Source organism: Tiliqua scincoides, chromosome 5, assembly GCF_035046505.1.
Source record: "Tiliqua scincoides isolate rTilSci1 chromosome 5, rTilSci1.hap2, whole genome shotgun sequence".
NCBI lineage: Eukaryota > Metazoa > Chordata > Lepidosauria > Squamata > Scincidae > Tiliqua > Tiliqua scincoides.
The window spans coordinates 77,002,857-77,017,200 of record NC_089825.1 but is presented as its reverse complement, the minus strand read 5'-3'; the positions used below and the strand labels follow the sequence as shown (position 1 = coordinate 77,017,200).

General features: G+C 44.9%; 2 protein-coding genes across 2 annotated transcripts in view; both read right to left on the bottom strand.

Annotated features, from left to right (window-relative positions):
• RPL27 (ribosomal protein L27) overlaps positions 1 to 14,344 on the bottom strand; it is a 120,503-nt gene that overhangs the window by 94,928 nt on the left and 11,231 nt on the right. The window lies entirely within an intron of this gene.
• On the bottom strand, positions 4,476 to 10,899 carry LOC136651889 (glucose-6-phosphatase catalytic subunit 1-like). The gene is made up of 5 exons (XM_066628620.1): positions 10,676 to 10,899; positions 8,874 to 8,983; positions 8,670 to 8,775; positions 6,399 to 6,514; positions 4,476 to 4,987 (listed from the first exon to the last, which is right to left on the bottom strand). The coding sequence occupies exons 1-5, from the start codon at positions 10,891 to 10,893 to the stop codon at positions 4,476 to 4,478; spliced, it is 1,062 nt and encodes a 353-aa protein (XP_066484717.1). The 5' UTR covers positions 10,894 to 10,899.

Sequence of the window (14,344 nt, the reverse complement as noted above, 5' to 3'; positions counted from 1 at the left end):
CTGTCATTTTATCTCTGTGTTTCTTGATACAGAGCAAAATGCTCACTTGGTTGTTTGTTCAAAGCACAGTCTCTTTTAATATTTATTGGCTAAAAATCAAACACCAGTAAGTATGAATATTGGGTCAAACATCTAATGAAAGAATACCACTTTAGGGGAGAAAGAATTTATTTGCTTAGCTAAACATGTGGGCTTTTCCACAGAAACGATCTCCTGCATTTTGGATTGCTCTTCTTGCACAGTTGGAAGAGAAGGTTGTTTGAGTGATAACTTTTGCTGCAACATACCCATTTTTGCCCAGCTCACAGTGTACACATTTGAACCCTGTTGTGTATACAGGTAGTACCTCAGTATTCACTGATTTGACTTACCACTGTTACTGGGGTCTACATTTAAATGCCTTGTAACACGGAAAAAAAGCACCAAAAATCCAATTTCCTACCTTGGTGCTATTAAAATGCACCAGCTGCAAGCTTCTTGGGGTTAAAAATAGCTTTAAAGACCCAGTTCCAGGTTTCTTGCCCCTCGATTCTTGCCCCAGAATGCACTGGTGTAGCCACTGGATGGGATATTCAGACATTAGACGGGGTGAATAATGGAATCGAATAGAATGAAATTATTCCGTTAGGAGTAATGGAGGAGCATGAAACCTGGAAGTGGGTCTTTAAAGCTATTTTTCCACTTACTTGGTATCCACTGATTTTTTTTTAATCCTCTGGAATTTCTGGAATGGATAACAAGGTACAACCTGTATACAACGTAGGGCAGAAATGATTTAAGAGGACTTCATGAAGGATCTGACAGGATTAACTTGTCAGGTGGAGAACAAAATCCTTAATAAGGTTTTGAATAAGTCAGTCTAAGATGATGGCTGCACAAGGTCAAGCATTCAAGGAGATTCTTCTCCCTGCTCCCCAGCCTGCCATCGCCATTCTCCTCTATTCTCCTGCAATATATATTGGAAAAGTGATGGTTGATTAAATCATTGTGCACCGGCTCCTGTTTAGAGATCCTAGTTAATCTTTCTACAGACACAATGAGGAAGTAGATAGCTATCATTTCAAAAAGTGTTCAGGTCTGTGTTTTCAATTGTCAATTGTGGCACTTGTGAGGTGTAGCAGTTTCAAAGTCTCTTGTTTGCAAACGAAAAGGAGGCTTCTAAGGTTGCAATCCTGTATGCGCTTTCCTGAGAGTGAGCCCCACTGAATACAATGGGACGTTCTTCTGAGAAGACATGCATCGCATTGCGCTGTAGCACACACGTCCACTGATTCCACCTGAGGCAGTGACCAGACATCCTCTTTTTCCAGGACATGTCCTCTTTTTTAGCCTCATGTCCTGGAAAATAACTGAAATGTTCTTTTCCCTGTGAGCAGGCCCCTGCAGGCAGCACAGGGCTTCTTGTAATTAATAAATTATATGTAATATAGTTATAAATGTAATAAGTAGTGTTTCCCCTGGGGGCTGGGGATAAGAATAAGCCCTCAGTTTGGCTGTACTTGTAAGAGGCGACTAAACAGCCACCAGCTAGATGGGACTCGTCAGCCTGGGAAGGCAGCTCATCTGAGAGAAGGAAAACTCTCCTCCCAAACCTCCGCTGCTTTATGGCTACATCCAGTTATGGAAAAGGCTTCAGGAGTCAACCTCGAGGCAAAATCTAGAGCCGGAGTCTCTGAGGCAGTTCATGGCTAAACACAGTCACGTTCTGGTAACTCCTGCGATGCTGCTGTAACCGTATTGGCTTCTGCCTCTCCACTGGACCATTTCAGCGATGTGGAGAGGGGGGATTTGCTGCATGGGTAACAGCCTATCCTCCATACCTACTTTACCCAGGCTTCGCGCACTGGAGAGGACACTCTGTTCCAGAACCACTATTCAGAGCGTGATACCATAGTCTTCCAAGATTCAAGGATGCCAACATCAAGTAGTGTTTAAATTAACCACATGAAATCCATATACAAGTGTTTTTATCTTTTATTTTGTCATGTCTTACATTTTTCTTGGATGCACTACACTTTGGGGTGCCTTATCCTCTTTTGTGGTTATGACATCTGGTCACCCCAAGGGCAGAGCCAGTGTTTGTGTTGGGGGGGGGGCATGAGTACTCTCTTAACTCCATAGCCCAGCTCAACCTGTTGGGTAGACCTGGGCTCCAGCTCGGACTGATTCACTTCCTAGGAAGTATCTTAGAATTGCAGCCCTAATAAAACAAAACTTGGTGGTTTGCTTCAGCAAGGTGCCTTCAAAAGAAAGTGAAACACACAGGATTGAGGAATGTGTAGATGGTTATGATTGTGGACTAGACTATATTGCGCAAATAGAATGTGCCTTCCATTACGATAATGGAAAAGTTATACAAAAAGTTCACAAGACAAAATATGGACAGAGTATGAACAGGAAGGACTAAAGTGGGGGAAGAAACAAGACAATCTGAGACAGAGAGTTGGGAGCAAATGGAAAGATGTACATATCAATATTTTGCATTTGTATAGGCTTTTTGAGTGTGCAAAAGCACTTCACATATATTGATGTAATCCTTACAGCAACCCAGTAACATGCCCATTATTACCTCTTTATTGCAGATGGGGAATACTGAGGCTGAGAGGGAGCAACTGGCCTAATGCCACCTGATGCCAAGATTCAGACTGGGGAAGTTGTGAGACACAGCTCAGTTTCTTAGCCACTGCAACAAACAGAGAAACAGAGGGGCTAATGGTTTAGTTTGGTGTTTCTGAAACTGGGTCAGAAACACCAGGTAGTTTACAAGCCAATTTCAGGTGGGTTGCATAGCACCTAGCTCAGCTGCCATTGAAAACACAGAGCTGAAAATACAGGGTACAGAGCTGCTGGGCAAGGTGGGCTCTCAGTGGGAAAGAGGTATGGTGCTTTGCTCAGAACAGGTGGGAAGATGGGATGCTGGAAAGGGAAGAGGGCTGTGTGCTTGGGCAAGGATTCAAGTCTACATTCTGTTTTGACTTCCGAGCTGGAATGTTTGAATTCCAAGCTATGCAAAATAACAGCACAAGCGTGCTGTGCTATAGGCTGATGGGTTCTGAGCTGTCTGTGACAGATCAGGAGAGAGATCTTGGGGGGGGGGGGTGGACAGGTCGATGAAAGTGTCGACCCAATGTGCGGCGGCAGTGAAGAAGGCCAATTCTATGCTTGGGATCATTAGGAAGGGTATTGAGAACAAAACGGCTAGTATTATAATGCCGTTGTACAAATCTATGGTAAGGCCACACCTGGAGTATTGTGTCCAGTTCTGGTCGCAGCATCTCAAAAAAGACATAGTGGAAATGGAAAAGGTGCAAAAGAGAGCGACTAAGATGATTACGGCACTGGGGCACCTTCCTTATGAGGAAAGGCTACAGCGTTTGGGCCTCTTCAGCCTAGAAAAGAGACGCCTGAGGGGGGACATGATTGAGACATACAAAATTATGCAGGGGATGGACAGAGTGGATAGGGAGATGCTCTTTACACTCTCACATAATACCAGAACCAGGGGACATCCACTAAAATTGAGTGTTGGGTGGGTTAGGACAGACAAAAGAAAATATTTCTTTACTCAGCGTGTGGTCGGTCTGTGGAACTCCTTGCCACAGGATGTGGTGCTGGCGTCTAGCCTAGACGCCTTTAAAAGGGGATGGGACAAGTTTCTGGAGGAAAAATCCATTACAGGGTACAAGCCATGATGTGTATGCGCAACCTCCTGATTTTAGAAATGGGTTATGTCAGAATGCCAGATGCAAGGGAGGGCACCAGGATGAGGTCTCTTGTTATCTGGTGTGCTCCCTGGGGCATTTGGTGGGCCGCTGTGAGATACAGGAAGCTGGACTAGATGGGCCTATGGCCTGATCCAGTGGGGCTGTTCTTATGTTCTTATGTAATGGGACTTTTTGGCTGATCACAGCTCATTAAATTGATGATGTCACTTCTGGCCATGACATCACTTCCAGGTTAAAGACATCACTTCCAGTGGGTCCCAGCAGATGGTCATTCTAAAAAGTGGGTCCCAGTGTTAAAAAGTTTGAGAAGCACTGGTTTACTTTAAGCACCAGGACAAGGGGACAAAAAAGTATGGCAGAGACTGAAATTAACTCTCCCACACTACTATCAAATACATAGGATACCTCTCATAAATGGATCCAGATTGCCTGAAAATGTAACTGGTATTTTGACTTTGTTCTAAATTGGACTCCCCAAAGATTTTCAAGACCTATAGCCAAGCATAAGTTTCCCTCCACTCTTGGGCTGTAACACTCTGAACTTCATAGCTCTTCCTGCTTGTATGACAGAATGCTCCCAACTTGAATGAGACAATATTCATCAGTATGTGTGTTTCTGTTCCATGTTCCACTAAAGAGCCAACACTCCTTGAGTGACTATGTAAACCTTTAGGCACGAGTCCCCATGGTGCCTGCAAGCCCTGGGATGGAGAAGACCATGACTGAGGTCATACTATTTCAAGCTATCTCCTACAAGTCCTTTTTCTCTGTCTGCCGGAGGAGCAAGGAGACGCAATAAGGGATCAGCGACACAGCACATACATTTGCACAAGTGCTCTTGCAGAAGGAGAGAATGTAGAAGAGGATCTCCCTGTCAGTGGGCAGTTCAAAAGAATCAAACAGGTGCAGGATGATCAGTGAAGCAATAATGCAGGTGAGGCGGAAGGTCCATTGTTGGCCTTGCTTCCCTCTGCAGCTTTCTGCATACATTGGGCAGTTGAGGCCGATCCCCAGCCCAAGTAGGATTCCCAAGTTGCGGAGCAGACTGGCAAAAGGTGTGGTGTCAATATGAACCCACTCTGGCTGTTCACACCATTTATTGGCCTTCTCCAAAGTCCACAGGAGGTCCACACCCAGCATCTTGAGCAGCAGGTAGAAGCCCAGGGCAAAGCCAAAGAGGAAGAGAGTGATGCTCATGTAGCGAGCAAGGCTGGCATTGTAGATGGAGTGAACATGCTCAAAAATCTCTGCCACCAACATCCCTGGGAGAATGAGTAAAATCACTCAGTTAGCTGGGGCTGAATAATATCTATATGCATAAGGGAAATGCTGCCTCCTTTTCAGCGTTGTCAGCCTTGGGCCTGGCAGCAGGCTTGAGACGTCACTGAACAAACAGGCAATTATTTCATGCATGCAGTATCAAATACTCTCCCTGGCTCCCCGTTGAACCCAGATGTGAATAATTCACAGGAGGAGAAATCAATGATACAGCTTCATAATATCAACTGCATGAGAACTACTTTGTCTCTCCTGCCCAGGTATGCAAGCACACATCAGGATTAGCCAAGCATCTAACCAGGGCTGATCCATCCATGAGGCTAACTGAAGTGGTGGCCTCAGGTAAGAGATTGGTAGGGGGGCATCCATTTATGTAGCAGGGAGACAGAGAGGAAGAAAAAATTGGAGGGGAGGGGGGTGCTGAGCGAAAATATTGAGGAGTGGGATGAGCAGAGGCTGGCACATCTTTGGGTGAGGAGCAGCAGCATTTGGCATACCACCTCAAGTGTCAGGAGGTCTTAGACCACCCCTGGTCCTACCAACTCTTTTATTGAACTTAATTGGCCTTTGTAATTGTTTGATTTTTGCAAGTCACCTTGAACAACATTCTGATAGGGTGAAAATTCAGGATATAAATATCTTCCTAGGCAGTATCCAGGTCCTTGGGCAAAGCACTGATGTCAGGGCACACAAAGGCTAGTGTAGGCCATCAGTTCCACCAGAATGTCTCAGTCTTGCATAGAACAGAATGAATATTCCCCTTCAAAGATTCATTGAGCTGGAAGGGAACAGTAGATCATTCAACTCATGTTCCTGTTCTGAACTGTTCACCTGGAAGCCCCCTATATTGGAAAGTCCACACAAGCAAGACAAATAGCACCAAGTCAGTGAGCAGGTGCACTGCTAAAAGCAAGCAGGAGGTAGCATTAGCTCCAGGTAGCTCATACAAACATGCCAAGCTGCATGCACTGCAGCAGACCACAAAAATACAAAATGGCAATCTGGAGGGTCACTCATCAATTTAGGATGGGGTAAAATTTCATTCATGATTCCAAGTAAGAAGATCAGTCAGGTCCTGAGCATGAGAAAGAGCTGCCAGCCTACACATCATACCTCAACAGGGATTACTGGTGCACTTCTAACATCTTCTGTAATATAAACCAATATGCATGTAATGTAAACCCCTTTGTGAACTGCTATTTTGTTGAAAAGTGGTATATAAATATTCTTAATAATATCGTGCAGTCCCTGATACTGCCAGGCAAACATTTGAGAGACTTCCCTCCTCCCTAAATCTGCTGTTTCTATCAGACATGGAATTTAATGCTAATTTTACACATAGATGCTCCACAGTGCGCTGTATTTTTGAAATATTCAAGTCTAGGAGTAACTCACCTGAGATAACACCTGATATCACCTGGTGTGGAAAGTGTGCAGCCAGGAAAACTCGGGATAAGCAGACACAGAGCTGCACAGCCCAGAATCCCATCCAGAGGAGGCCACGCAAACATCTGGGAGTGAGAAGGATGTACTCAGACAGGAGCAAGAGCAGAAGTTCTTAACCAACCACTGAGGATCTTCAAGATGGCAAAAGCCATAATCTCTCTCTCCCCCTCAGAAACGATAAACTTGCTAGAGAAAACCTTTTACTGCTGCCTGGTTTTGATTATAGCTGTCACCACAGATTGCGTTACAGAAGCCAGTGTTCCTCAAACTATGGGTCAGGACCCACCAGCTGGGTCGCGAGCCAATTTCAGGTGGGTCCCCGTTCATTTCAATGTTTTATTTTTAATATATTAGACTTGATGCTACCCTGGCACATGACTGCATTTCCGGAACTGTTACAGACCTGTACTTTTACCAAGCTATTATGTATATTCCTTTAACAATGATAGTCAATGGAACTTACTCCTTAGGTAAGTGTGGGCAGAATTGCAGCCTAGGATTGTTAAAATTTTTCCTGTTTGATGGTGTCACTTCTCGTCATGACATCACTTCCAGTGGGTCCTGACAGATTCTCCTTCTAAAAAGTGGGTCCTAGTGCTAAATGTGTCAGAACCACTGACCTAAGCAATTTGAATAAACCAATCAGGTGATGGCTGCAGGATGCTCTTGCACTTAACATGGTCCTCATAAAGGCTCCAGTAGTGAAATGAAGAAGAGCACCAGGAGGCTAAAATTTAGAGACATTGAAGCGGGGGAAATGAAATTTTGCACACATTCAAAATTTGGCAAAGATTTGATATCAGAGTCTGAAATGTTGACTGCAGATTTTTCTGTTTTAAAGGGCAGCTTTGAGACTTAGCTTTTGAAAAATTACATTTTTGTTACACTGAGTGAAAAACAAAGGCAGCTATTTTAAATCCTCGATACAGGTACTGGACTATTGGCTTGCTCTGAATGGGGTTGCACTCCCTCTGAAGGAGCAGGTCCGCAGCTTGGGGGTTCACCTGGATTCGCAGCTGCTCCTGGATTCCCAGGTGGCGGCTGTGGCTAGGGGGGCCTTCGCTCAGCTTCGGCTGGTGCGCCAGCTGCGGCCGTACTTGGATCGGGCAGACCTGGCCACGGTGATCCATGCCACGGTGACATCGAGGTTAGATTATTGTAACGTGCTTTATGTGGGGCTGCCCCTGAAGACGGTTCGGAAACTGCAATTAGTGCAGAAAGCGGCGGCCCGTGTGGTCACTGGAGCTAGGCGGTTTGACTCTGTCAGCCCACTTCTCCGGGGGCTGCATTGGCTGCCCATTCGTTTCCGGGCCCAATTCAAGGTGCTGGTTTTGACCTTTAAAGCCCTATACTGCTCTGGGCCAGGGTATCTCAGAGATCGCCTTCTTCAGTACAATCCGGCTCGTCCTCTTAGGTCATCAGAGAAGGCCTTTTTACAAGTGCCGCCGCCTAAGGAGGTATGTGGGGCGGTGGCAAGAAATAGGGCCTTCTCAGTAGTGGCACCAACATTATGGAATTCCCTTCCCCTTGACTTGAGAATGGCTCCCTCTCTTGAGACCTTTCGGCGAGGCCTGAAGACATTTTTGTTTAAAGAAGCCTTCTGAGTGCATGGCCTTTTTAAACATCTTTTCTGTATCTTTTTAGTATTTTTACAGGCCTGATTCCTCTGATTTGCTACGTTTTGCTCTTTTTATCTGACTTTTTATCTGACTATGGTTTTTATGGGTATATGTTAATGTGTTTTTAATATGTTTTTATTTGTGGTTAAATTATGTTTTTAATCTGTTTTTAATATGTTGTGAGCCGCCCTGGGTCCCTTTGGGGAGAAGGGCGGCATATAAATAAAGTTTATAAATATATAATAATAATAATAATAATAATAATAATAATAATAATAATAATAATAATAAATGGCAGCTAGATTCGCCATGTGGTGGACTGACAGCCATCATATCAAATATGCAGAAAAAATTGGAGAGTGAACTGTCCCAAGAAAAGGCTCTCTAGAATAGTTCCACTGCCCTGTTCAGAGGGTACTGTTTTTTTAAAGTCTCCTCACGGAAGTTGGAATGGCTTCTGTAATAGTATACACAGTTAAAAGAAAGGGGAGGAGGAGAGAAAATAGGAATCCTGGAGGGGCTCTGTTGGAGACACCACCAACTCCCGTGCCTAAAAGCAAGGTCTCAGCTGTCATGAGCAGAATGGAAGTGGGGGTCTCACCTAGCAGTCCAAGTCTTTTGTTGCAGTAGCAATAGTTGAGATAGCAGTGCGGTCACCATGACATAATAGACCCCAGAAGACCCCATGGTGTGACCTGAAGGGCTGCCTGGAAGAGAGAAGCACACAAGTTAGTGGGAGGAGGTGAGGGGACCCTACTTAAGAAAGGGGCAGAGAATCAATGGGAGCAAACAGCTGCAGGTTCACCTGGGCCAGTCTCACAGGTGATGGGAAACTGTTGGACCTCAGGAGGTGCTGTGACGCCATAGAAATCTGTCTCATGGACCCACCAGTAGGGTCGCTGCCCAAACAGGATCCTGTAGGAAGGGAAAAATAAGGAGTGGTAGCCATAACCCCAGGAACTGTGGAAGGTGCCTGACGGTATAAGGGAAGAAATAGACACTGCCATTTACAAGCACCTTCATGAATCTATGCAATGTATTTATTTAAATAACTTTATGTTTCTAGCCCTTGTGTTTTCAGAGTAACATCAAAGTATTGCAGGAGAGCTTCTACTCCTAAAAGCCTCAGAAAGGGGAATAATCTGGGGTGAGTCTTTTAGACTCTGAACCATTTCCAGTTCCCAGCTGTGCTTCCCCTTCCCCTATGCGCTTATGGATTCTTCTTTGGCACTTACCGGAAATTCATTTTGCTGTCAGTTTTAATTACTTATTTTATTCTGTTTATTTCATTTCCACTTCTAAGTTTTAAAAGGTCTCAATTCTTTATTGTCCTTCAGTTGACCTTTATTGTCCTTTATTGTCCTTCAGTTGCAATATTTCAGTCCTCAGTAAGAACTGGGCTGTTTTGAACATTGTTTCAATAGAAAAGTGACCGTATTTGCATGTGTATAAAATCTTAAACTGCAGCCCCTGACTAAACTTATTATTTTAATTTTTTAATTTCTGCAAAATAAAACTAATTTTATAATAGAAATTAGGAATGCATAGTTACAAGAGACAGATGTTGCTTCATTTTTAAGGGCAGCATATCCTGGAGAATCACAGACTATGAAGTAGTCAAAGATAGCTGAGCTTATTCCTTGCCACAAAGGCACAATCAACATCTTCCCAGACCAGCCCATGAAGTCTAGACTGTGGTGTGTCAGACAGCCATTACCAGAGAGCAAATGCACTTCAGGAAGATAACTATGGGACATGGCCAGCTCCAGATCATCAAAGCTACTGAAAGAAGCATCAGGAATTAACTTAGAGCGCAATCCTAACCCCTTACATCAGTGCTTTCCAGCATTGGCATAGCGGTGCCAATGGGAGGTGTGCTGCATTCTGCAGTTGGGTGTCACTCATGGAGTCCTCCTCAAAGGAAGGGAATGTTTGTTCCCTTACCTCAGAGCTGCATTGCTCTTATGTCAGTGCTGGAAAGCACTGACATAAGGGGTTCGGATTGCGCCCTTAGTTTTTTAAATAAACTGATGAGGATCCTCCAGCCTGCTTGAAAGCCACACCTTCTGACCTGGGAGCCCTGCCCCATGGGATTGGCTGGCGTTAGTTGACAAAGGGGAAAATTCAACCTGCAAGTACCCAAAGGCACTCTCTATGAGGCAGGCTTATTTGGGCATTATGGAAAAGAAGCTAGAAGAAACTCGAACTTGCATACTCCTTGCTCCTTCTGCCCACAAGCTTAATCAGTTTTGTCTTGGTTTTCAGTAAACCATAGTTTGCAGTTTTATCTGAACAGGCAACAATGGTTTGCATTTGCCCTGTAAATCACTATTGGAAACGAGAATCAAGACTTTTTAGACTTGTTCTCATAGTGCCAAACTATGGTTTGCCATTGCATTTGAACCAAGTTTATATTACAGTACTGTACTGTTTCTGCTGTTCCACAGCAAGGAAAAAGGGTCCAGAATCAAATTAAGCACAGGTGCACACTGCATGGGCAGTGGGGAAAACGAAAACAGCACTCAGTGTCTCTGGGTAATGTGCTTAGGGCAGAAATTGTCCCTGACTGTAAATATGGTGATCAAGATTCTTAGAATCCATGCTCACCACTTGAAGACGAGGTTGAGCCAATCGCCGATCACAGCCACCCAGATGAGCCGAATCCCTACAGCCTCCCTCAGATGGAACCAGATGGGGAAGAAGACAAAGAAAGTGGTCTTAAGGTCAGCAGCTGCAGAGATGAAGAGGAACCAGTCCCGGAAATCCATGAAGTTCTCTTGGAGGTAGATGGTGGCCTGGACCCCTGCTCCGTGCAAGAGGTCCATGGTGTAATTTACAGAGGGATTGACTTCCACCTCTGTTCTTGCTAGTTTCTGCAGCCTTTATCACATCCAAACCCCCTGAACTTTGATCTTTAACCTCCTCCCCTGTTCAAAATAATATTGACAGAGGTTGCAGCATAAAGCAAAGTGTGTGTTTGTGTGCCATGGTTTGGCAGGAGTCCCCCCCCCCCCGTCTCAATTCAGAGGGCACAGCTGCAGCATGCACTTAAAATGGTTTCAACTGCAATTCCTTCTCCCCATGGAACCCTGAGAACTGTGGCTCTGTGAAGGAGCAGGTTAAGGCTCTCTAACACTTTTTCAGCACATTGCTCTAGCTACCCTGCCTTGCCAGGATTCTTTATAAGAAGACATGAGATAAAGGCTTAAGCTTCCAAGGGTCAAGGTGAGACAAGGTGGGGGCAAAACTGGCCAGAAGGGAGAAGGAGTTGACATACAAGTCTTTTGGAGAGCTACTCATCCTTTCACCCTCCCCAAGATCCAACGACTGCATCTCCTGGCCTCCAAAACTGAGGGCCATTCTGAGGGCCGTTCTGCTATGATGCAAGCATTTCTGGGAGATGTTCCTGTTTGTTGAAGATGCAACAGAGATCCTGTTTGTGGCAGTGATGCAAATCAGCTGACGTGACATTTCCACCACCAGTACTGACTCTGCCCTGAAGACAATCCCTGCTTAAGTTGTGCCTCCATGGGCCTTCTGCATAGTGTAGGGTCCACCTGCATTTCTCAGACTGGAGCCTTGTTATTCCCAAACGGTACTGTTCACAGGACTGGCCCATCCATGAGGTCAACTGAAGTAGTCACCTCAGGCAACAGATTGGGGGGGGGGATGCCCATCTCTGTCCACCTAGTTGCCTCCACTGCGCCTCCTTCTCCTTCCACTCCCTAGACTGGAAGAGAGGGACAGAGAAAAAGAGGAAATGTGGACGGAAGGAGGAGAGTGCTGAGGTAGAACACTGGAGAGGGGGAGGAGCAGAGACTGGCATATCATCAGGTAAGGCCTTTTTCCAAACCTGCCACATGTCTCTTGAAAATCCAAGAAGCATTTCATGTTTACCATCTCGTTGCTGTTTCTACATCCATTCATTTTGTAAGGTGAATATTATTATTAGTATTATATTTTTATTAAATACACTTGCTAAGAGTCAGATAGACAAACAAAACCGATTGGATGGAAACACATCAGTTTGTTTGTTTAGCCATAAGATGTGGCCTTCACGCCCTGCTTGGGAGTTCCCAAGAAGCACCTGGCTGGCCACTGGTGCATTAAATGGCCCCTTGATTTATCCTGCAGTTCTTTCTTAGGAGGTCATGAAGGCCACAATCTGGGCTCTTTTGCATGCTGTGACTGCATCGTGCAAGCATAGAATTCAGCGCTCTGAGAATCACAGCTATAACTGCTCTCACGTTCATATCTATTTACGATAGTCCCTATTTTCTGGTCCTGGCAAATTGCTGTTCATATGTTGTCCTTGTTATTTCTGACAAGCTGAAAATTTTATCATTGTTCTGGATTTAACTCCCAGTTCTAGTCACCAGTGGTTATTTAGCATCTCTGGTGGGAGGGATGTGGGACCATCTTTAAGCCAAAACAGCAACTTGCATTTTAAATCAATTGTTCCCCTTGGTGTTTTTCCCCCTGGTTTTATTTTTATTGCTTTTAGTATAATGTAGGGGTTCCCAAACTTTGCAGTGCCATGAACCACCTCATCCTCTGCAGTGGGTTGCAATGCTCCTGGTGGTGCTGGAGGCCTTTCCTGGCCCAGAGACACACTCTACAGGTCACTGTGGGCCTCAGAATATCCCCCAGAAGCCCCTGTAAGCCACTTCCAGTTTTTGGAAACCAATCAGAAGTGGTTTACTGAGGCTTCTGAGGGCCATTCTGAAGACTGTTGGCTCCAGTAAGTAATGGGGCTTCTGGAATGGCTCCTACTTGAAGCCAAACCAGCCCAAGGGCGAGCAGGAGGATCCAGATCATGACCCACTGTGCTTGGGCTCGCAACCCACCAGTGAGTTGTGGCTGACACTTTGGGAAGTGCTGATGTGGGTATTTGTATATATGGTATGTGTGGTGTGTAAGTGTGTATGTAACCATGATATGTATATGCCCTAATGTAAGGCTACACACTCAAGCCAAATGGCTTGCTTATGCCAACTCTACATTGTATTCTGGACTAGATGAATCAACGGACAATGAAAAATGTTTCTTTCAAAACATGAGGACTGATATTAAATGATGCCTCTGATGCCTGTTGTTTCAATGCAAGTCCTTTGTTCTGAGAAGGAATGTGTGGGCATAAGATTGTTCTGGGCAGAGTTTGCCTCTTATCAGTTTGGGGGTTTGGGAAAGTGAAACATCTTTTACACAAACAAACATGTCCCTCCCCAAAACAGCTGACACACAACTATTAGGATCCTCCGGTTTCCCAAGCCTCAACTGGTCCTTATATTGAAAGGGTACCATAAGGTTTTAGAAAGACCTCTCTGTATTGCAAGCAGCTTGTAAAAAGTTAAAAGATTCCTTATCAGGGAGCTGTCTCATTGTGCCTTAACTATTCCAGCCTCCCAGAACTGATTACCCTGTATTCTACTCTAGGGAATCCTCATTCAGTTCCCCTTGCAATTCCTTTGGTAACAAAATGGATGGCAGGTTATTGCAAGGTTACTGCAAGATAAATGAACACAGCATATGGCAGTCAGAATACAACCTTCAGCAATGTGTGTGTGGGTGGGTGGGTGTGGAAAGGGACACCTTGGACAGTGAGCCTTGGAGTGGGAATCATAGAAGCACATCTCTAATTTCATCTGTGAAACTTTAAGAAAATGTGTAACTTCATTGTTCAAAAAAGCAAGTTTCTAGCCCATAAGGGTTTCTAGCCTTTCAAGGGCAGTCTTGAAAGGGTGTGGTGAGGCCATGTGAGATAGCAGAAGCCAGGTTAGTGCATTTCTAGTAGCCAAGGCTTCCACACCCTAAGTTGCATTTTGTCCCTCCCTATCACAGGCAGAATGCAATAAATTACGTCAAATAAACAAAGAGAAACACATTTGCTCAACAGGTTGCATAATTCAGCTCTCATTCAGATCTCAGTCCCAACTCACTACTGAGGCATAGGGGTGGAGAATAAGTAGACATTCCAGAATGCTTAATTAATCTAGGGACTCAAAGGGCATGATCTTGCATAACTGGAGAAACACCACAGCTAGCAGACTGACATGCAGTAGCAGCAGCAAAGTGAACAAGGTCCTAAATACAATTATGTGACAAGAGCCAGTGATAATACAGCACATGGAATAATAAGTCCAACAAGGAAGGAGAGGGGGTGGTGTGGCTGTGATGCAGGCAGACAGAGACGTGGTGGGTGAACTTGGAGTGTGTGGGGAACCCCACAAGACCAGATAACAGGAGAAAACAGCTCAATAGCAGGCAGGCAGGCAG

Excerpts from the sequence above, each read along its gene's own strand:
- LOC136651889 (XM_066628620.1), bottom strand. The coding sequence starts at position 10,893 with ATGGACCTCTTGCACGGAGCAGGGGTCCAGGCCACCATCTACCTCCAA. Across the intron at positions 8,984-10,675 it reads CTCAACCTCGTCTTCAAGTG|GATCCTGTTTGGGCAGCGAC; the intron begins GTGAGCATGGAT and ends CCCTTCCTACAG. Across the intron at positions 8,776-8,873 it reads CACCTGTGAGACTGGCCCAG|GCAGCCCTTCAGGTCACACC; the intron begins GTGAACCTGCAG and ends TCTCTCTTCCAG.